A 22,097-nucleotide genomic window follows, 5' to 3' on the forward strand; every position below is an offset into this window, starting at 1 on the left:
TGGGTGCTGGGCTAAGTGCAAGTGTACACATACAGCTGCATTTATGTATACACGCTGCTGGCTGCAGGGCAATAAACAGGTATGAAGAGCACAGGAGCTCTCAGGTATCCGTGCTCAAGATAGCACTGTGTTCCTCTCCCTGGGGTTACATTACAGGTTACACAAAGAGGGAAGCAGCAAAATAAATCAGCGTGGTGATAAAGTGATAAATAACCCAAAGAGCCACTTACAGCCCTGCTTAGCAGAGCAAGGGAGCAGGGAGCTTCCCCTGGGCAGGAGCTGCATCGCTGCCTGGCTCCTTCTCTGCTCTTTGCCTCTCGTGCAGCAGAGCAGAGCACCTCCAAGATGAACCAGGCAGGGACTGGGAGACCACAGCTAAAGCTGCCCCAGAACCCCGCAGCATTCAGCCCCCTGGTGTAGAAAGCTGGAAGCACTTCATACACCTGAAATAAATTAACAGGTTACAGACCCACAACTCCACCTCCCTCTGGAGAAACCCACACAGGAAGCACCAGAAAAAGGTTTTCAGCTTTTATTGTTTTAGCTGAGTAACAAATGTCACACTTCATACGGACAGCTGGACTGGGGGTAGCACCAGACGCCCTGCTGCTCACACAGCTGCCCGTTCAGCACTGAATACTGAATTACTGTCCTTAATGGAACACTACCATATACAACCCCACTCCTGGTGATCCCCCCCTGGGGCCTCTGGGCCCCTACAGAACCCATCCCATGGAACTCCCTTCTTCTTTCACACTTTCTGAGACTCTGGCCTACCCATACTCTATAAGAGGGAACAAAGGACAGGAGTTAAATGTGAGTAGGAAGCAACACACTCCAGCTGAGCACGCTGCCAAGCACATATGAGCTGCAGCACTGCGGGTGCACAGCACAGACCATACCCACCTCTGTGCCCCCAAACTGTCCCCAGGCAGCACAGTCAAACCAATGGCAGACTGAGCTCCAGCTCATCTGAATGGCTGCGGGCAGCCGATCGGGGGTGACAAGCTCAAAGGATGGAGCTGAGATGGATTTTTGTACTTTTTCTGGCCCTTAATCAGAGGTGCTGAAAGAGCACGCAGCTTCTTCCCAGAGAATAGATGGAGACTGTTCCAAATTCATCAAGGCCATCAGTCAGACAGAAGGTAATTCTCCCCCAGGACTCAGCAGGACACAGGAATGGAGTCACTGCAGTTCTGGAAGCCATTTTACACCCATGTAGCAGTCACCAGGGCCAATGTGGACTCGATGATCTCTGGAGGTCCCTTCCAACCCCTACAATTCCATCACTCCGTGATCCTTTGCCCAGCTCCATGAAATCAGGCCGTCCCCCTTGGAAGGCAGCCCCTTCCCCACACCTTTTGTTTGCCCTATGAAACTACACTGTGCTGCCAACACCAGAATGCCTTGGCAGGGCTCCATCCCAACACTGAAGCCTGAAAACTAAGAGCAGGCAGCAGCTGAGGACTGAAGCATGGCAGTATGGTTACATTTGGGAATGGATTTCTTTCATCCATCTCAACAGATCTATCCCTCAGTCCTTGTTTGGCCTGCCTTGGAACTCTGCTGCTTGCCAGAGGCAAAGCAGACCAAACAGTCTTGAACTTTTCCTCCTCTCTCATGTCTTTCCAGGGACACATCTGCTTTGCAACCACTGTCAGCACCAGGATCCTGGCACCAGCAGACCTGACCACTGGAGTCTGCTGCTTGTAAATGCTTGTCACAAAGCATCTGCCACAGAAAAGTTTTTTTGGGAGTAGAGACGATGATCAAAATGACCCCTGAATGGGCCAAGAATCTGAATTGAACCAAGGCAGGCTGAAGGGAACCACCGATGTGTCCTCCCCAAGGCCTCCAACACAATGTGGGAAAGGATAATTAGTAGATGGCTGTGGGCAGCTGCCAGCTTTCTAACACAATGTAGGTCTGAAGAACAAAGGCTGCAGGAAGTTTAAGGCAAATAAATCCTTTGGGCTCAATGCTTCTTCTCTCAACTCGAACTTCTGGAACAAACAGCTCAGTCCTGGAAACCTAGAGGGGAACCAGGCCCAGAGAGCTGCGGTGGCTTTGTCCTCTGCCATTCCTTGATCTCCCAGGCACATTCTGATGGCTGAGACCTCTGTCCACACATCTGCCAGCTGTCACAACACTCTCCACAGAGCTGCAGCACTGCCAGCACAGTCCTTGTGCTCATTCTCCCAGGCACGCTCAGGTTCCGGGTGGAACAGTCACCCGACGTCAGTATTCCTGCAGGCACCAGGAAAAACAGCTCAGTTACCCTTTCAGTGGAGCACAGAGACTGTGGATTTCCTGAATGAAAATCCCAGTTAAAGGCTATGGTAAGCACTGGGCACAAGCAGCAGACAGCTGTTACTTGCAGCAAGGAACAATGCCCCCCTCAAACCCACAGCCCTCTGTGGCTGCCCTCAGTCCCCACTCACCATCCTGCTTTGTTACGGCTCTAGCCAGCTCTGTGCATCCTGCCCTGGGGCCTGGAGCCTTTGGAGGTTTTGAGTTACCATCTGCAGAGCTTTTCCTGAGGGCAAACCAAAAGGAAAATGTCACTGTAAGCTGCATATAAGTCATTATAAGCTTGCAAGTGGTCAAGAACAGTTTGCAGGCTGCTTTTCTGCCTTTACCCTTGGAGCTTTTAGAGCCATGAAACAAGAATGTGCCTGCTGCTGGGATAAGCTCCCATCTTCAGGGCACAGGGTTTCAGAACACCTGCACCAGCAGCTCTGATTATTAGTAGGAAAGAAATGGGTTATGGATTCCTTTCTCTCAGACCAGACCTGTCAGCAGAGGATGAGGTAGAGCCCAACACCTGCAGTGAGAATTAAGCCCAGGAAAATGCCAGTGACAGCTTTATAGCTGGGAGACTTCCCTGGATGAGAGGGGGGGTTACCAGGACCCCTCAACCCACACCACTATGAAATAATCAAAACCCTGCCCTGCCAAACCTCCCCCCTCCAGCAGTCACTATGTGAGCAGAGTTCTCCCCCTCCTTACCCATTTCTCCCACACATTTCTCGAGGACAGCTGACAGCTCAGGCAAGCTCAGAGACTTCAAGGACGGCGGCCACCCATCCCGTGCTGTAAGAAAGAAACCACACATTCATCAGCATGTGGGCTCTCTGCAACAGACAAGGGTCTGGCACTGCTGGGAAACGTGTACACCAAAGCTGTTTCAGTTATGGGTTGAGTCACAAGTGAAGAGAGATGGAATTGCTTGTGACAGAAATTGAGTATTTGTTTTCAAGCAACTCCACCACTTATGATCATATATTTCCCTCCCCCCCAAAGTACAGGTTAGATCACAAAGAAAGATCTTAAAGATTAACTGCAGCAGGCTGCAATCATCATCTCTGTACATCTCACTTCTACCATCCAATCAGCAAAGGACACTGCATCCAGGGCAGCATGACTGTTTGCCAGCTCCCTGTGGTAAGGAGCTGCTGGGCCAACCCTGTCCAGTCACACACAGCAGTTTGCCTCGGTACGTGAGCAGCACAATCTCCCAGACCCAGCCTGAGAACCAACAACCATCCATCACTTTTGATTCAGACCCTGCTCCATTGCACAGTGCTGTAACACACCTGAGAGGCCCGCATTACAGAGTAGGAAGGGGAAGCTACAGGCACATGAAGACTCACTGAGTGCCTGTGCTACAGCTTTGCCTTTGTAGCCAGAAACAACTGCCAGGTCTCAGGGCTTCCCACCTGCAAAGGATCAGAGCCTCCAGGAAATTCTGCTGCAGTGATGCTTTAGATGCTTTCCCCAGGCAAGACTCCTATGCTTAAGTGTAGGTGTTTAACCTCTCATCTGTTCCCATACTGCACCCAGGGTCACACTCAGCAGTAAAAGACAAGCATACAGCCTGCACTGGGCTCTCCCACTGTATACTCACACCCCCTGCAACTCTTTACCCACCCTGCACCCATTTTAGTTTAGAAGCTTTTCAATCCCCAGACACAGCACTCGACTCTCACCAGTTCCCAGCTGCCCCTTTGTGTCCAGCACTCTGCCAGCTGCCTGCTCTTGTGTCAGCCGGGAGGACAGCTCTGCTTGACAGGATCTGCCAAACAAGACAAATAAAGGCTGTTAGAAGTGGTCGCGATGCTTTCTGGAGCAGCATGCTGGTCTGTGCCCTCCTACATCCTGCAAGTACCTGCTTGGGATGCCGAGGGACCACATCTAACGCCCTGGGTTACAAACTGCTCCTTGTTCCTTCCCAGGAAGAGGAAGACGTGCCCCAGACAAAGCTCAGGGCGCTCTCCACTGTGCCCCATCTCCACAGCAATCTCTGCCCCTGTCCACAGAGGAGCTGCGGGGTGAGAAGAGAAGGAGGGGGCGGAGTGAGCAGGAGAAAGCCTAAGCCAGGGGCACCTGGTCTATATGAGAATCAAGCCCAATCCAGTGTTCCTAGCGGGCAAATGAAGCTATTTCAGGACAGGCATCGGGGCATGTGTAAAGTTTTGATTGATGTCACACCATCAGTTCAAACAGCGCAGCCTCAGCTCCTCAGTGGGAAGACTGCATTGGGAATATCACTCTGCTGTCCTTTGGAAGCCAAACCCAATCCCTGGCTGACCCTGCTGCCCTGTAGGGTTAGGAACTGTAACAGTGGGACCAGCGTCACCTTCAGTGATCTCAGTCCCACCAGCCAACATACCAGGGCCCATGACAGACCAGAAGTTCAGCTTGGGTCAGGAAAAAAGCACCAAAAAGGCAGCAATGGATATATTATGAAGGAGGGGAAGATGGAACTCAAAGGCAGTGAGCAAAAACAGGGCACATTTTTCAGTTAGGCATCAGAGGTAGGACACTGAAAGCCCTCTGATACTATTTGGAAGTTAGGAACTTTTGCATTCATGCAATCATCAAGCTACACCCCGCTAACCAGGTTTCATGTAAGCACAAATAAACTACTTCAGCCTTTGGTTTCGAAGGAGCTGAACACCTTCACCTTAGAGTTGGTACAGGAGCACTCAGCATCTCTGAATGGCCAGAACATTCATAATTCATGCATCTAAGGCTTGAACTCTATTTACACGGCTGTGATTTTCCACTAGAGAAAGTGGAAGAGGATTTGAGATGGTTCAGATGTCTAGCAAGCTCTCCTGCCTCACACTAGTAGTTACCTCTAAGAGTGCCAGTGTCTGATCTCTGCATTGCCCAAATCCCCATCTTCTCCATTAGCTTCAGTATTATTTTCTGGGAACAACTTACTTGATCTGGTCTAGCAAGACCCCAGCATCCTTGGTGACGGTCTGAGCCTCTCGGAGCTGGCACTGGACAGCATTCCAGGTCTCATCTCGCTCCATCAGACAGCTTTCTGCCACTGCACGTAGCTTCTGCTCCTGGCATACCTGGCCCTTCATCACTTCCACCTCTTCACACCTCTACAGCAGGGCAGAAAGGAACAGATGACTAAGCTGCAAGTACAGTACATCACTATCAAACACACCTGCTGACATCCCTCCATTATTTGATAGGGTCCCTATAAAAAGGATGCCAAAACCAATAGAAAGGAAGATCTCCACTGTTCATATGCTACAGATTCTATCCATGGAAAGACAAACTCAAAGCTACAATCTCCTCTTGCTCTCTATTTCCAAAGTCATTCAGTCAATCCAATTTTCTATATTGATAGAAGCCTATCTGCTAATGACTGCCCAACTCCACATAAAGAAATGCTATCAAAAAAATAAAAGCAGGTATTCAATTCCACTCACATTCCCACCCCTCCTCTCTGCTTTTAGAGAAAACAGATGAAGACTTTACAAGCATGAAACAGAGACAAAAGGAGCGAATATTTTGCTCTTATTAGAGGGGTTATGTTCAGCAGACACAACAGATGTTGAGTAGGTCAGTTATTTGTTCTTTCACCCCAATCCATTAGAGGCAAAACATAGAAATATGTTGCTGAACACTCACTAGAGCATAACAAACCACTGAGCATCTCACAGCAGACTTACCTTATGCAGCTGAATGGCCAGCTCCTGCATCTCAGCTTCCAGCCGATCTGCATAGGCCAGCTCCAGGGCATCGCTGGGTGGCCGAGCATTGCTGTGCCATCGGGCAATAGCTGAAGTCATCTTCCTCTTGGGTCCAAACAGGCTGGTGGGAGAATGGCAAACTCAGGGAGCAAACACTGTACCACCTGTGCTCAGGCCCAGGATGACAGAAGGACCTCTGTAACCTCCTGCTTCCTTCCAGAAACACCCCCAACTAGAAACATACTGCAGCCAAGAACTAAGGATATCACAGTTGTGTGGGAGGCTGCCTAATGAGAGAAGCACTCACCAACTAAGCTTTTTTGACCAGGTTGCATGTGTGGTTTTAGGCAGAAAGAACTACCTTACAGACACTCACGTGATGCCAATTTCCTTCAGATCACTTTCTGTGAGGGTCAGGAAGATGCGGAGGTCAACGTCTTGCTCTTCAAACACTTGCAGGTACTTCAGGCACCCAATTTGCTCAAGGAACGTTGCAAGGTCCTGCAGCACATAAAAACTATTTATATCACCACAAACAAAATCATAACCACCCCCCTCTTATCAGCAACATCATCTGCCTCATGTTGCTCCTATGTTGCTAGAACTTAAAAAGGCAGTCTTGAGTTTCTCTCATTAACTGCCCTTCTTTATAACCACAGAACAAGAGGACTGGCCTACACATTGCAGTCATCACCTCTTGTGACAAGTGCAGAGAAGACAGATCAATCAGCACTTGCCCTAGACCCCATAATAGCCTCAAAGGGATCTGGAATACTTCTCCAAGCAAAAATAACCCCTAAACTGGCAGTTTTTCACACCAGAAATCACTTTCACAAGCATTTATATTTGGGCAGTGGTTTGGCATCAAAACATTCTGGTGTCAGCTTTCCTTTTATCTGAGACGGCCAAAAAAGCAGCTTGGACAACCTTAAAGAAACCCCCCTAGCTCGTGACATGATCTGCATTACTTCAGAGATAGCCTTCTGTCCTTAGTTACCTGGGGTCCTGTATAGGCAGGGGGCTCAGGAAAGATGAGGTGCTGACTAGAGGCTCCAGCCTTTCCTGGGCAGTGGGTCCACTGACCATCACTGTTGCTGTAGCGGTTCTTGACCTTAAAGCTTTTGGCTTGTTTCCTACTAGGAGGACTGCCTGCATGGTCAGAATCCTGAAGAAAAAACAGGAAACAGAAGGTGAAGGATGGTCATGCAGAGATGCCAGGATCACTGTCTAACAAGTGTAGGCTTCAAGTCCACAGCTCTAAATCCAAGCAGTAGTCCAAAACCAAGCAACAAAAGCTAAGATGCTATCAGAAAAGGTTGAGTCAAACCACCATCAAGATGGCAGCTTGTTATAGTATGACCATCTGTAATGGTGACGGGCTCCTACAATCCCAGCCTATGAAGTAGCATTACAGCCTCCTGTGGAGGTAGCAGGCTGTGGAAGGTTGACAGCACAGGCCAAGCCAAAGGTAGACAAAGGAAAGGGTACAACCTCACCTCATTGCTTTCCAAGGAGCCTTCACTGCTGACCCCCAGGGCTTTGGTCAGACATTCACTACTGCTGCTGCTACTCCTGACAGCTGCTAACTTATTGGTGAAGAAAATGTTATCCTCTGGAAAGGAATGGGGGAAAAAAAAACCAACAAAAAGACCTTGAGGCTGCACTTGAATACATTCAATACAACTTAATACATTGAATACTTTCAATACTTCATTGTATTGTTTTACAAGAACAGAGAATGGTTGAGTTCAGAAGGGACCTCCTGAGGCTGCTCTGTCCAAAATCACACTGAAGACAATTAGAACCACATAGAGGAGCATATTCAAGGACAGAGACTCCACAACTCCTCTGGACACTCTGCTCCAGCCTCAGACACTCACCCAGTAAGAAAGCACTTTCTTAAATTCAGAGGAAAACTCTGTTTTCAGCTTGTCAAATGCAACAGCTTTCTGGCCACTAATATAGTGGTGTGATACTACAGACTCAGGTCAGAGGTGAAGATCCAGTAACCATTGCTGCCTATCAGTCTAAGGAGACTGGGAAGTGACAATGGAATCCAAGGGATGGGTCTCACCATCCAGTTGTGCACTGCAAGTCACGTTTTTTATTTAAAATAGTGACTTACCCCGGCTGCTGCTGCTCTCCACATCTTGCTCGTTAATTGGAGAGGTAACATCCCGGTTCCGGATATCATCAGCTTCATAGCTACCATCATCATTGAAGGTTACATAACCTTGAGGCAAGACTTGCTCTGTGTGCAAGAGGAGGAAAGAACATAGGAATTAGGATGCAAGTTACCAGGGAGGTCCCAGCAGAAAGGGTTGGGTATTGCATATAGCATCCCATTCATCAATACCCAGCTCAGATATATGCATTCAGTGGGTTTTATTTTCTTGTTGTATAACCTTGTATGAAGGAGATAATTTTTTGTTTCTATAAAAGCCGTGCATGAAAAACTCTAATGAAAAGATATTGTTGGTACAGAAATGGCTGTAAAGCACTTGAGAAACCATAAATGACTCTCAGGCAGGCTTCTAACTACTCCTACCATAGCAAGACTGCTTCTTTCCCCCAATTCCAACTGCTGTTATCTTAGCCAAAGCCTGGGGTCCATCATGGATGCTGGGACCCTTGGTCCTGCGAACAGGTCTCTGTCTCTGGCGGGCAGAACACGATTCATCTGAGGAGCTCAGCTCTTCGTACTTTCCTGTAGTCCAAAGAGAGACTGTTAGCAGCATGGTAATTCATGTACCTACTTACAACTGAGCCTACAAAAGCAACAGGAAATGTTATAAGAGAGGAGAGTTTAACTAGGTCAGAAAGGAGCCAGTAAACCACAACAAAAAAGCATTGGATCTCTGCCTTTTACATCCTCACAAACACTGGAAATTCCAGAACAGAGCAGCTAGTTTTACCCCTATCTATGTCATGCACCTATCTTCAGCTTCTATTTTAAAACAAGCAAACTAAAACCTGTTACCTGAACCCCTGCAGAAGACCTTGGGTACTGGGGCTGCATGCAAGTCTATCAACCCCACAATCTTTGTATGTCCATACTTCATAGCCAGTGTCCGCGCTGTGGCTCCAGCGTTATCTCTGGCATCTGCTTTCACCCCCTATAGGAAAACAAGCATTTGAAAAGCTCATAGCAGGTGTGTACTATGAAATAAGATATTCAGGACAGACAATTTGTCTCAGTTTCTCAACAACCCCCAAATGCCAAGTAGCCTACTTATACAGCTCTTGTGCATCACCAGTGGGAGCTAGCTGGTTTTTATCTGAATGCTTTGCATTGCTGCCTCCTTCTGGAAGTAAGCTGAACCATTAAATGAGATATTAAATTGTTTGGCACGAAGAAACATGAATGCCAATAAGCTTCAGGGCCAAGACAAGGTATCCAGTAATTCAAGCATATAAGCCCATGCACACAGCAGAGATTACTGAATTAGCTGCTTCCTGATTCAGAAAGGATTCAGTCACATCAGACAGACCTTATTCCTGCTTGTTAAAGGCAAGCATTATACAATTAGAGTACTAGCCTTCACAAACAGATACTTTCAGAAATCTGGGGCTACAGATCAGAGATGACTTTCAAAGATCAAATGTAACACTGAGAAGATGGATATTAGTCTTGTGCTTCTTTCTCTGAGGGTCAGAACCGCAGATTTTCATTTATAGAGACCTGTTTGAACACTCACATGATTGAGAAGGTACTGAACAATTATCTCATGGCCAGAAGCAGCTGCTTCCATCAGAGGAGTATATCCATAAACAGGCTCCCTAGGGAGGGAAAACACACACAAGAGCTAAAATAATCAAAGATGAAACATGTTGTATTTGTTGACATACCATAATTGGCCTGACATACCCTCAGCCTTCACCTTTATCTGGTCACAAACTGTGTGATACATTGGCTATTCTACTGCATTCTGGCCTCTCTCAATAAATACAGAAACAAGATACTCCTGCAGCTGCATCCCTATCCCTCAGTGACAAAACCCCAGCACCTAGTGGAGCAAGAACCTCTTGCTGTTCTTAGGCAATTTAATGTGCACAAACATACAAGCAGATCTCAAGTCACAGTAATTCACTGCATGCTTCAAAAACGGAGTTCAGAAGGTGTTGCGTCTGTTTCCTTTCAGTTTATTCCATAATTAAGCCAGCAATAAATCTAACCTCTAGACAGAAATTAAGCAATAGATTCTTCCTTACTTGCAGTTGGCATTCGCCCCGTTGTCGAGTAAGAACTTGACCATCTGCTGATGACCAGCACTGGTACAGTGAAATAAGGCAGTCCAACCATGAATATCTTTCATCTCCAGCTCTGCGCCTTGCTTCAAGAGAACAGAGAATGTTCTTAACTGCATCCCCTCTGTGCTGTGATACCAAGAGAGTTTAAATCCCTGTCAGGAAACCGGACTCAACTGAACAAATAACACACTGGTTGCAGCTGATTAAGAATCCTACTCTGTGCAGTTAGATCATGTAGAACAGCTTTAGTTATTTCTTAAGGAATACACACCTGGAGAAGGAAGTAAGCAACGCTCTCATTTCCACAGCTGGAGGCTAACATGAGAGGAGTCTGCCCTTCTGGTGTTGGGATGTTCACATTCACTCCTGCCTCCAGCAGCAGGTGCACAACGGTGTCATGGCCAATGTAGGAAGCGTACATCAATGGAGTCCAGCCACCGCAATTCTTCTTATTTAAATCCACATCTCCACTAAATAACAAAAACAATTCAGCTGAATTACTGTCTACAACCACTGTACTGAAAGAAGGGTTAAAAATCACTGAGTTTTGAGTCAGCAGGCTTGGCCCTCCACAACTCTGTGCCTAAGAACATATGCAGAATTCCATGGGGTTGCCCCTGTTGCAAAGTTAGACAGACCTACATAGCAGAGGAAGAACCTGAAGTCACTGAGAACAGCTGAGCTGTGCCCTCTCCAACCCCTCCTTACCGCTGAATACACTCCTGCACCACTTCATACTGGCCGATGGAAGAGGCTGTGTGCAAATCCAGGGGAACATCCAGTTCTTCCCGACACAGCATCTGACCAACCCCGTGCCACATGGAAAGACTGCGGCTCAGCAGCTCGGACTCGCTGGCTTCGTCACTCAGCTCTGACATTCTGCCCTGAATAAACAAAGCAAAGCAGAACTTCTACATGGCTGACATCTGATTTCCACAGAATCCTGCATCACCTCTCAGCTCTGCAGCCCCAATTACACCAGGCTTGGAACATGAGGTCAGCTCAGATGCAGAACTTTAAATTCCTACCTTTACTTCAATCCCCTCCTTATCCTGATTTAGTCTGAAGAATTAAGGCTTGTCAAGGAGTTCTGGAGGCAGTTCTTTCTTGCAGAAGTAGACTCTGGGATTTGAATACACTGGAAAACAAAAGCAAATAATACTAAAAACATCTTTCAAATCACATTTTAGGATGCCAGAAAGCCTGGCTTTATCTCCTCCAACTGTAATCAGAATACACCCAAGGCAGCTTTGGATATTTACATGAAGAGAAGACATTAAACTCCTACTGAAGTGCTTTGAGCAGCAGTGCACCTGCCCCATTGCTAGCTGAGCACATCCATGTTCTGCAGACAGTAACTTAATTACAAAGCTAGGACCATTTCAGGGCTGTCAGAAAGGTTTATTTCACCATCCACAGCCTTGGGGAACAATCGTTTATTAATCATTTTAATTACTCATAGGAGAGTTTTCTTGTTTAGTACTTCATAAAGAGCTCTTGTACACAGACACATCCACCATCTGAGGTCTTCAAGCTGTGGTTTCAGGCCACATCTGTGTCAACCCAATGACAAGCGCTTTCTCAGCCCTGCAGCCTCACTGCCTCCCATGCAGCACTTCTGGGGTTTGATGGATCCCACCACACATTACAGAGGGCAGCCTAGCTAACAGAGACACTTTTCCTACCTGATAACTTCTTACCAGTTTAACTCCTCAGACTGATTCATACAAGGGCCCTATGAATGCTACATCAGACAGAATAAGCTTTTCAGGAGCAGCTGCTCTTTTATCACCTCAGTTGTAACAGTAGAAAGCAAACATGTTTTTGAGAAGAAGCAAGAGACTTTCCTGCAAACACCAGCCCCTTTTATGACACCATAAACAAAATTCCTTTAACTCCAACCTCTTCACTTCCCATCTGACTTTTTCCTCCCACACCTTACTTCCTTTCCCCCCCCCCCAGCCCCTTCATTGATTTGTTATGGCCACAGAAGACCCGTCCTTTCTTCCTAATCAGCACGTGTTAGTAATAAATAATTCCTTTCTCAAGGTATCTGCAAGTTCACCTAATAACAGCAAATCCTATGCATCACACCAGTGGCATAAGCCTTGTGCAGGAACACACAGGGCTAAACAAAAACACAGGAATTCTTGCATAAGTAAAAGCAGAATGTAACAAAGATTAACACGATGGAAGGGTGATACAGGAGTGTAGCAGCAAAGGAACAAGCCCAAAGGGAAAGGTGTTACAAAGGAGAAGGTTCTTACCTGTCTCTGGATACCTATGGCCACAGGGAAAGCTCCACAAAGGAGTCTCCCCAACCAGAGATCCTCCCCCAGTGGCAGCCAGACTTTCAATGGGGTCTAAGAGATGCACAGCCAGGCTCCACTCCTGGTCACACAACTGAACCACCTCCACTGTGCTCCCAGGGCTGAGCAGCTCCTTTCTACAGGTGCTCAACCAGCACCTGTGCCCTGACTCAATTTACCACACGCAGCCACACTTGGATGGGTTACCACTATAGATCTGATGGTTAAAATAGACTAGATATCACTACACTTACATATCCTCCCATATAACCCCATATAACCCTATATGCCCCCATATAACCCCATATAACCCTATATCCTCCCATATAACCCCATATCCCCCCTTTCCCCCCCAGTCTCAGGAACTGACACCCATTAGAAGCCTCCCTCAGCCCCATGGGCCTCCATTCAATACACCATCACCTCATTAACACCCATCACCTCATTAACACCCATCACCTCATTAACACCCATCACCTCATTAACACCCATCACCTCACCAAGGCCTAGAGCCTCACCTCACAGCAGGCCGCCCACCCCACACTGCTCTGCCTAGGGGGCCCTCAGGAGAGCAGGCCGGGCCTACCCCCAGCACAGCGGGGTGAAAGGCCCTGACAGCTCCGTTTTAGGACACAGCGAAGCTCTATGAGGCCCAAAGCTGGTCCCACACATTGCTGTACACAGCCAGGCCCCATGCGGGGAACACACCGCACCACGAACCGCACCACTCACCTGCCCGCCCGGTGGGCTCCGAACCCGGAAGTGCACGCAAAGAACGCCGGGAACTTCCGCCCCAATCGCCCCTCAGGACTACAAGTTCCAAGAGTCTCCGCGGCGGAAGAGAAGCCACGCCCACAGGCAGCGGACCAATAGGTGGTTCCTCTCGCAAAGGGGCGGGACGTTGAGCAGCCAATGGGATTCGAGCGCTGAGGCAGGGCGGGTGCTTGCAGTGTGCGTTACGGTGCGTGGCGGTGGCTGAGGTAGGGGGGGAATAGGCCTAGAGGGGTGTAGTGCTGTGCTCCCGCTGCGTGTTCTGCCCCATTTAGCAGCTATTTCTCCTCCTCTCGCCCTGTTGTTGTGCCCGGGACACTCGTGGGGCCGCTCGGAGGCGCCCAAAGGCCGCTGTGAGGGCAGCAAGGCCGGGCCGGGCCGCGCGGCTCGTGTTGCCATGGCAGCAGGCGCTGGTTGGTGTGCGCATGCGCAGCGCTCGCCGCCATCTTGGAGCTGTTGGTACCGTCCCGAAGCTGATGGTGTTTAATAGGGACGGAACCGATGGGAGCCGGTATTTGGTGCCCAGAAACCACAACGCGAGGAGAAACCTTAAAAGTACTTTAACATCAGGGTCCAGGAGCTTGTCTGTCCTCAGCTCACAGAATCACAGAATGACCCGGCTTGGAAGGGACCTCAAGGATCATGTAGTTCCAACCCCCCTGCCTGGCAGGGCCAACAAACATACACATTCACTAGATCAGGTTGCCCAGGAGACCCCATAGAGACCCCATAGATCCCCATAGAGACCCCATAGATCCCCATAGACCCCATAGAGACCCCATAGATCCCCATAGAGACCCCATAGACCCCATAGATCCCCAGTAGATCAGGTTACCCAGGGCCCTGTCCAACCTGGCCTTGAACACCTCCAAGGACGGGGCATCCACAACCTCCCTGGGCAGCCTGTTCCAGGACCTAACCACTCTCCAGCTGTTCTGATATAAACGCAGTGAAAAGCAGCCATCAGCAACCAATTCACCTGTCATTTCATTTATGAAGTGGGGAACGTGAGAGAAACAGGAAAGAAAGGAGCAATTTAAGGCAGCCAGCCCTTCCTGCAGCACAGGCTTGAGAATGGCCTTTCCTAAGGGACTACATGCCCACCATAGGAGCCCTAACCTTTCCTAAGGGATTATATTCCCACCATAGGATCACTGAAGGTTTTGCTGACCCCAAACACACATGATTTGTCCTTGCTCTGTCCTGACGTTTTGCTTTTCTCTCCTGAGGTTTACTTTCATTCGGCGGAAGGTTGGATGTTTAAATGGCCTCAGAAGGGCAAAGTGAGGATGCTGAGCATCCGTCTAAGCCTCCTATAGTTCCTACTTGGTTTAACAACTCGTTTCGATGGGGAGACATTCTTGCTGCAGTGAAAGACCATCTCCCATCTCTGGACTCTGATTCTTCTACAGTAAGCATGGTTTTCTACAGTTGAGGGTCTCAGGAAAGACATATTCTTGAAGTCTTTGTGGTCCATTGGAAAACCATTTGGCAGATATTTGATCCCTGGGTTCTACTTATTTCTCACGAAACCACATTGATTTCTGTTCTTCGGTTCTATCTGCAAAGAAACACAGTGCTGTTAACCTTTCAATATAAAGCATGAGATTTATAGACATTGAGAGGTATTTTTCACCCTGACGTGTTATTTTACTTGCTGGGTCCTAATGGCTGGGACAGGCTGCCTGTTGACAGCTAAAGACCTCTGCTCACAGGACATGATATTTTAGTTACTTAGAGCAACCATTGCTTTTTAATATGAGTTTATGCAGTATAGATTTAGGGCCAGCACTCAGGGATGATTTCTAGTCATTCTTGTTCTAAATGCTTACAAAAAAGTCCTGACAAAGTGATAGTCTTGTAACAATTTATAACTCTTAAGTGGTGGTCTAAGTGGTGACAACATAGGGTTTGTCACCACAAAACGGTGAAAGTCACATTTTCAGTCTTTCATTTAACTTCTCTTTTTTGTTGTTTTTCATAGTCTGACTGTGAGAGTGATGAGGAGCTTTTCATCTTCCATCGAGACCAACCCAACTTGATTCCTGACCTGTCAGATGAACTACTGGAGTTTTCCCTGGAAGACTCATATGTGCAGGTTATGACTGCTGTATGCAGGCTGTATTACTGGCTGTATTACTGTAAACCTACTCTTCCAACCACCAATTTCTAGTCAGATCATACAGATATGTATAGGCTGACAACTGCATCAGGTTCTGAAGGAAGATGTTACTCATTGACCCTATAGACCTTTCTGTAATCAGCCCAGTGCTGGAAAGTTACCTGCAGCTCAGCTGCTGAGGGGTTCTACCTTCAGTATGTGCATTAACAGTAGGACTGCTATGGCTTCTAAGTTTTTGAGGGTTTGAAATAGTTTCAGCCATTACTTGATGTATATAGAAAAATAATCACTATGACAGTATATTAATGAGGATCACTATGAAGCTTATCTCTTGTACTGCTATACAATAGCAATACAATTGCTATTTTGTTTACAATACATCTGCAGTGATGAAGACTAGCTGTCATAAGAAGCTATAAGAGAAGCCAACTGAACCCATTTCATCATGGGAAGTCTAACCTACTATGCTGCTTTTCCTCATTCATTAATCTTGGTGCAAGAAATGCTGTATGGTGAGCAGATAGAAGGCATATAAACTTCAAGAATGTTTAGCTCATCCTGACGCTGTAGTGTTTGCAAAGTGAGGTCTTACTGTTCAGTGAGATGGACATGGTGTGTGCTGTTACCAGATGGTGTCTGAGCTAGAGCTGCTATCTGCCAGTCATTTGGTTTGGTTTAATGTCAGCTCCTATAGCTCAGGGGATGTGACTTTTTACATGTATGTATTTTCTTTACTGGTAGAAAACAGAAGGAAATAAGTGGAATGGAGATCTGAAGAGTCTTGGCCATCAGGAAAAAACAGATGGTGCCCAAGTCATTGCAAAAGAATATGTTCAAGTGATTAAAGATGAGGCTTCCAAACTTTCCAGCCATACTGAAGAAATTCCAAGCCAAAAGGAAGCTGGTCTTGAAGGGTATCTTGCAGATTCCACAGATGGACTTGAAGAGGAAAAACCAGGAAGGCAACAGGCCAGGGAAAAAGGGAACTCTTGCCTTAATACATCATTGTTACTGGAGGAACTGTGCAATAAAAAAGAGACAAGAAAGCTGATAGAGACAAAGATACTCTCAAAAATATTTCTAGAACCATCATCGGGCCACTCTGAGCTAAATAATAAACCTCCCTCAAGTGGCATTAGCAAAAGTCTAGAAAGAAATGCTAAAGAAGAAAGTTCTGCAGCTGACCGTCTTCAAGAACTAACCTGTCTGTCAGTGCAGGTAGGTGGCCCAAACAGTTTCATAGAGTGCTGCTCACTCAGTAGAGAAGCTAGTGCATTGCTTCAAGATTCCTACCAAAGTAAGGAACCCAAATGCCAAATTCTGCACGTCAGCATTTTGTTGCTTTTGTTGATGTCCTGAATTTGGGTTTTCTTGGGTTGTGTGCTATACAACCTACCAAGAAGTTGTCTTTGTCTCATGGAGACGCTCCTACATGCCCATAATGGTAGCAAAAGCTTTTATTTTGTAGCAGCCTTTTGATGGTGATTTTTTTTTTTTCCATCTCAAATCTGGTTGTCTTTCAGAACATTGAGAACTGGGATCTAGACAAGACTTCTGCAGAGCTGAAGCAGCAGAAAAATGCACATAATACTCATGCAGGAATAGCTTTCTCAGCAGATTATGGTAATGCTGTTAAACTAATAGCAACTATATTGAAAATATAAGTAAAAACAAGTAAAACTTGGTTTCATATGTTTGTCATTCCCCGCTACATCATCTTGAATGTTGTGATCCTAGTGAGTTATTTTGCTTTATAATTTCTTTAAAACACAAAGCTTCATCTGGGTCTTATTTTTGTTGCTTGGAATTTGTGTTTTGTGGCCTATAATGGCCTTGGACAAGATAGATGGAAGTTTGAAGTGAGTTTCATCAGAGCTGGATGACAGCGGTGTCTTTATCCTTCCCTTTCTCTCTGGTTGTAGAGAAGGGTACAATGGTGAAATGATACGTTGGGAAGTCCAATGGCAGAAGACCAACAATGACTGTATTTTTCTTACTGTTCTTCTGTAGTAACCTTCAGAGGTAGATCTGAAAAGCAGCTCATGGAAAAACTGGAAGAGCTGTGTGACCGGCAGTCCCGGACACTGTCTTCACACTGCAGGTGGCCGTCAGCCAAAATCTCCACTCAAGAAGAGCAAGAGAACAAGAAGTAGGTCCTTCCCTCCAGTTGTCATATACAGTAGGTAGCTGTCATTAGCAGTAGAAGCTCACGGTGCTTTTCTCTGTAGGAAGCCTATGTTGTAGTTGGAATATGCTACAGTGGCATTTAAGGTGAAAATTAAGGCATGGTCATTTATGTAAGTTACATTTTTTTTTTTTTTTTTAATGCTCTGTAGGATAAAATGGAGTTGCCAAAGGAGACAGAGAGGAAAAAGGGGCCTGTTTTTGCTGATTGACACTGGGCTCTTTTCAGACTTATAAGTTCTTTGGTACTGTAACTGCCTTCCTTTTGTTCTACAGAGTAGTTTTACATTGTCAGCTTTTAAGAACTAAATATCCTTCATCATGCTGCCAGTGGTCTATATTCCTAGGGGGAGCCTGAATCTTTGAGTTCAGTTCTGAAAAGTGATGGATAGTAGGCAGGAGCAGAATGTGTCTGCAGTAGCTGAGCACTAAGCTCCTTTCACAATCCAATTTTTATTGTAATCCATGCCCTGCAGGACATCTTGTCTTGATAAGGTACAGGAAATGCTGAAACAGTGTTTTCTGTACTTAGGGATGTTGCCTTCCTCTCATCTTCACCAAGCTCTCTGAGGATGGATGCAGTGAGATTGCAGTGCCTGCCAGAGCCTCCAACTGTGTACATAGATTTAAGAGATGCTGAACCACAGAAGTCAGTAACATTCCCTGATGAGAAACAGAGGTAAATTCTAGCTTTATTATTAGTGAGAAGTCAGTAGTAATCAGTGGAAAACTGAAACCTTCTCTCTGCATCTCATTCTTGTGAAATGTAACTTCCACACCTCTGTGACCTTAGTAGGAAAGCAGGATCCTCTTCAGGATGCATGTTTATGAGGAACCTTTTGATGAAGAGCCAAGTGTAGCTAACGTGTCATGATCTAGAGTTGCTTGAGTGCTTTATTTCTAGAATAATAAAATTAGTTTCTATCAATAAGACCTAGAAGTCTGCCCTATGAGTCTCTCCTCTTTCTCCTGATGGCCCTAAACTTGAATCTTGGAAATGACTAAAAGTCAACGCTCAGTTTGAACACTGTCCAATTTATTAATTTATTTCATAGTGCAGGTGACAGCTCCACTGATGAAGATGAGACTATGACTGTTATGGACAAAGAAGAAAGGGAAATGTAAGATTCTTTACCTTAGCCATTATTCAAGTGACATGGTAGTTAACTCTTTCTGAAACCAAATAGTAATTAGAGTGAGAGCTCATGTATGAAAGTGTCTCTGTTTCTCATATTTACATCAGAAGTGTCTGGCCTAATAACGAAAATGTTTCAGTCTGGACCTGGAGTTCTCTTGCATGGTAAAGATACGGGAGTTAGAAACCAACTGTCAATGTGTGAGCCAGTATAGCACCTTGCATCTTTACAGCTGCATGACAACAAGTTAAAGAAAGTAGACATGCATGGCTCGGAAACCTGGCTCTTTCTATAGGCAGGTTTGAGTGACGTGAGAACTGTTTTACATTTTACAAGACTCAAAACCTAACTTCCCAAATATTGTAGGGAATTGACTCAGCCATGCCTTTATTTTTAGAAATCATAAAGTAAGCTAGAATGTTGATTTAAGTGTGTTGAATACGTTGTGTGGGATGGGATGCTCACAGCTCCCTTTAATTGTTCTTCTATATGTTCTTCTATACAGTTATGGAATCCTAAACTGTAGATTCTTTAATAGGCACGGATGCCAGCCCTTTCCTGTTACTAAATTCAGGCCTTGATTCATACTTATAGGTAGTTATTCATCCATTTAATGTGAAGTAGGTATGTCAGATTTTAAATATCTTACTGCGTTTATACTGTTATATTTAGAAGCCTGATGCTTGGGAGTTCACATTTCAGCAGTACAGTGGACAAAGTGGAACGTTTTGTATTGTTTTGCCAGCCAGTTACTCTTACTCAAAGGCTATTATCTGTGTTGATGCCCCATCCTTGTTTCGAGATGCCCCTTGTGAGAGGTTCTTCAGTGTGTAGGTTGTTTGGTTGTTTTTGTAATGCTCTATCTTGATTCAATCTTTATCAGCAGGAAGAATTGCTCAGGGAAGTGCCTGCTACTGCAACAACTTCGTAGAGCCCGTAAAGAGGACTCAGAGCTTCTTCACAAAGCATCTGCCCCAGCTGAAAGACTCAAGGACATCAAATGGGATCCAGGAAGTCTGGAAGAGATGGATGCCTTTAAAGTCAGTCAAAATCTTCAAGTGAGAGAAGGGATGAATGAGGTCATTTCCAGGAAACTGGTGAGGTTGGAGCCAGAGAAAAGAAATACCTCCTTGTCGAGCCAGAGAGACAATGGAGCTGATATAGAAATAAAAAATGTAATGGAAGATGAGAAGGTTCAACATTCAGGAAATGCTTCAGAATCTCCCCTACCTACAAAAGAATTTCCAAGGTATCACACAAGAAAGGTCACCAGTGATTTTCATTATGACTTATCTAATTGTGTAAGATTAAGGAACACTACTTGCATGGTATGTAAGCTGGAGCAAAAGAATGTGTCTGATTTTTCTTGCCTAGGAAGTCAGCTAAGCCTGGCAGCTACTGTATAACTTTGTACATGCAGACAGACTTAGTAGATCAGAGAATTGGCCCGAGGTTAGACATAGTAAGTTTGGTCATTTTCTCTAGGCTTTGAACCTAGATAAGAGGAGGATAACAGTATTGATCTGCGTTATTAAGGATAAAACTGAGATTTACTACACAAAGTATCATAGAAAATAGGTCTGGTATGGTCCATTTCTCTGCATCAATATAAGTTGAACTACAATCTAATCCTTTCCTCCCAATCTTTATGCAACCTAGTCTTGAAGTCTTCCATGGTGAGGATTCGCTGACTCCCCAGGTAGTACGTTTTACTGCTTGATTATCCTTACTGTTTGAAAGCTGTTACTTAATCCAATTTAAATTATCCTAGCTCCAATTTAAGTTTATTACTTCTTGTGTTCCTCATGACGTGGAAAATGGTTTATTCCCTTCTTGTAGCTTCCCAGTCAGTTGTCACCACTTAGCAGAGGTTTGAAATCTGCTCTTTTCCTTTGCTATTTTTACACAGGAAGTTCAAGCCAATGACGAGTTCTTGTGTTCCCCTACCTCCAACACCATACGTGCTTTCTAAGACTTTTAGCCTTTCAAATCATGATTCACACTCAAGTGTATGGTATAAATATGAGGGGGAAAGAAATGTAAACAGAAGAACAAGGGTGTTTTTCTCCCAAGTAAAAAGTCAAAGCAAAGAAGAATCTGTGTATTTTTCAGGACTGAAGAAAGCGACCGACAGCTATCCCGAAAGGAAGAGCAGATGAAAGAGAAACACATGGGACGTGGATCCCAGGAGCAGCTGGAGAGATCACAGCCTCAGCAGTTGGTTACTGGAAAGCAGCCCATGGCAGAGAAAGCACCTGTTTTGTTCCACATGGTTAGTAGTTCAGCATAGGACGGTCTCTTTTGGAGGGACTTCCTGGCCAAATGTAGATGCGGTCCTAGAAGCAAGAAGTCATTTCTGTTGCACTATTTAAAATCTTTGGGGTGTTTTGGTTTGTTTGTTTGTTTTTGTGGAGCAGCATTACCTGGATAGACAAGCAGTCCTACAGCTCTTCTCCCACTTTAATGACTTTTTTCACCTCTCCTGTACATAATGTGCTCCTTCTATGGCTGCCCACCCGGCCTGGTGTATGAGGGCATGGCAGGAATCCTGGCTTGCTGAAGTCACCAGGCTCAGGGTCATTTAATTCACTGGGCCAGACTTTCACACATGATCTTTCATAACTTTGTAGAAAAAAAATGTTTTCACTGTTGTACTCTAAAACAACACCAATGCTGAGTGTTATCTAGCAGCTTTGTATTTCACTTCTATGGGTATTTGTGAATAAACAGTTGTTGAGGATTGTGATTTTAATAATAAATCTGGCTTTTGGCTGGAGCCCCGATTAAGGGAATGTGAAATGATCCTATTTTTCCTAAAACATGGCTCAGAGAACAGAGCAGTGTTTCCTTCTGGGGAGATTTGTGTATGTGATCCTAATTCATCCTTGCACTGATTTCAGTGAGCAAAGAATGTGAGAGAAACTACACAGTTTGTCCACAGGTTCACCATAACGACTTATCTGGACTGAAAGCAATGACAAAGTGTGACCTAACCTCAGGGCTGGGCTATTCAGATCTGCTTGGTTTTGAATGAATTGAATGCTGTATTTCTGCAGATTAAGAGCTCATTGCTTATGTTGGATTAATCACTGTCAAGAAGTACAGGACTAATAAACTAGCAGGTGAACTTCTCCTTTATCAAGCTGCTGTGGAATGGGCAGTGCACTGCATGGGGCTCTGTTCCCATAACACCTTCAGTCCCTGTTGTGTGAACCCAGCCCTCAGACTTCTTTCTCAGTCTGCCGGGAGGTGCTTCCAGATTCCAGTTAGCCCTTATTAAGATGCAGGCACTTTCTCATCAGAAATATACTTGAGCTTTGCTAAC

At 45.7% G+C, this 22,097-nt stretch overlaps 2 protein-coding genes across 23 annotated transcripts in view; one reads left to right on the plus strand and one right to left on the minus strand.

The window, feature by feature from the left end:
• Positions 1-518: 518 nt before the first annotated feature.
• On the minus strand, positions 519-13,329 carry ANKS3 (ankyrin repeat and sterile alpha motif domain containing 3). 7 transcript variants are annotated; one of them, XM_085514821.1, is made up of 18 exons: positions 13,292-13,329; positions 11,279-11,388; positions 10,959-11,134; positions 10,522-10,720; positions 10,212-10,329; positions 9,698-9,779; positions 8,980-9,115; positions 8,548-8,706; positions 8,125-8,250; positions 7,496-7,611; positions 6,997-7,164; positions 6,376-6,500; positions 5,979-6,120; positions 5,230-5,402; positions 3,990-4,075; positions 3,010-3,093; positions 2,442-2,536; positions 519-2,247 (listed from the first exon to the last, which is right to left on the minus strand). In XM_085514821.1, the coding sequence occupies exons 5-17, from the start codon at positions 10,313-10,315 to the stop codon at positions 2,454-2,456; spliced, it is 1,584 nt and encodes a 527-aa protein (XP_085370947.1). In that variant the 5' UTR covers positions 10,316-10,329; positions 10,522-10,720; positions 10,959-11,134; positions 11,279-11,388; positions 13,292-13,329; the 3' UTR covers positions 519-2,247; positions 2,442-2,453. The 7 variants fall into 7 exon arrangements, 6 of the variants coding, with proteins under 6 accessions (XP_085370947.1, XP_015732912.2, XP_015732913.2 ...); XM_015877426.3 differs by having other exon boundaries at positions 10,212-10,333; XM_015877427.3 differs by having other exon boundaries at positions 10,212-10,376.
• Positions 13,330-13,473: 144 nt separating this feature from the next.
• The window catches only part of DNAAF8 (dynein axonemal assembly factor 8), a 58,011-nt gene continuing 49,387 nt past the window's right edge, over positions 13,474-22,097 (plus strand). For 9 of the 16 annotated variants that reach the window (XM_015877415.3, XM_015877416.3, XM_015877419.3 and 6 more), the window contains exons 1-10: positions 13,474-13,539; positions 14,560-14,741; positions 15,315-15,440; positions 16,194-16,670; positions 16,976-17,075; positions 17,463-17,601; positions 18,169-18,315; positions 18,692-18,757; positions 19,656-20,021; positions 20,885-21,044. In XM_015877415.3, the coding sequence (XP_015732901.2) occupies positions 14,595-14,741; positions 15,315-15,440; positions 16,194-16,670; positions 16,976-17,075; positions 17,463-17,601; positions 18,169-18,315; positions 18,692-18,757; positions 19,656-20,021; positions 20,885-21,044 (1,728 nt within the window). In that variant the 5' untranslated portion in view covers positions 13,474-13,539; positions 14,560-14,594. Of the gene's footprint in view, positions 13,540-13,798; positions 13,886-14,559; positions 14,742-15,314; positions 15,441-16,193; positions 16,671-16,975; positions 17,076-17,462; positions 17,602-18,168; positions 18,316-18,691; positions 18,758-19,655; positions 20,022-20,884; positions 21,045-22,097 lie in introns of those variants that run through there. The other 7 variants (XM_015877417.3, XM_085514324.1, XM_015877418.3 and 4 more) reach the window with 4 other exon arrangements.

Source organism: Coturnix japonica, chromosome 13, assembly GCF_054131305.1.
Source record: "Coturnix japonica strain WE chromosome 13, WE-NBRP24, whole genome shotgun sequence".
NCBI lineage: Eukaryota > Metazoa > Chordata > Aves > Galliformes > Phasianidae > Coturnix > Coturnix japonica.

What these genes read in the sequence shown, in the direction of transcription:
- ANKS3 (XM_015877425.3), bottom strand. Translation starts at nt 11,128, where the DNA reads ATGTCAGAGCTGAGTGACGAAGCCAGCGAGTCCGAGCTGCTGAGCCGC. An exon ending in GGGGCGAATGCCAACTGCAA is followed by an intron (nt 9,780 to 10,211) that starts GTAAGGAAGAAT and finishes TTCCCTCCCTAG; the next exon opens with GGAGCCTGTTTATGGATATA. An exon ending in GCTCCTTGGAAAGCAATGAG is followed by an intron (nt 7,165 to 7,495) that starts GTGAGGTTGTAC and finishes TTTTTTCTTCAG; the next exon opens with GATTCTGACCATGCAGGCAG.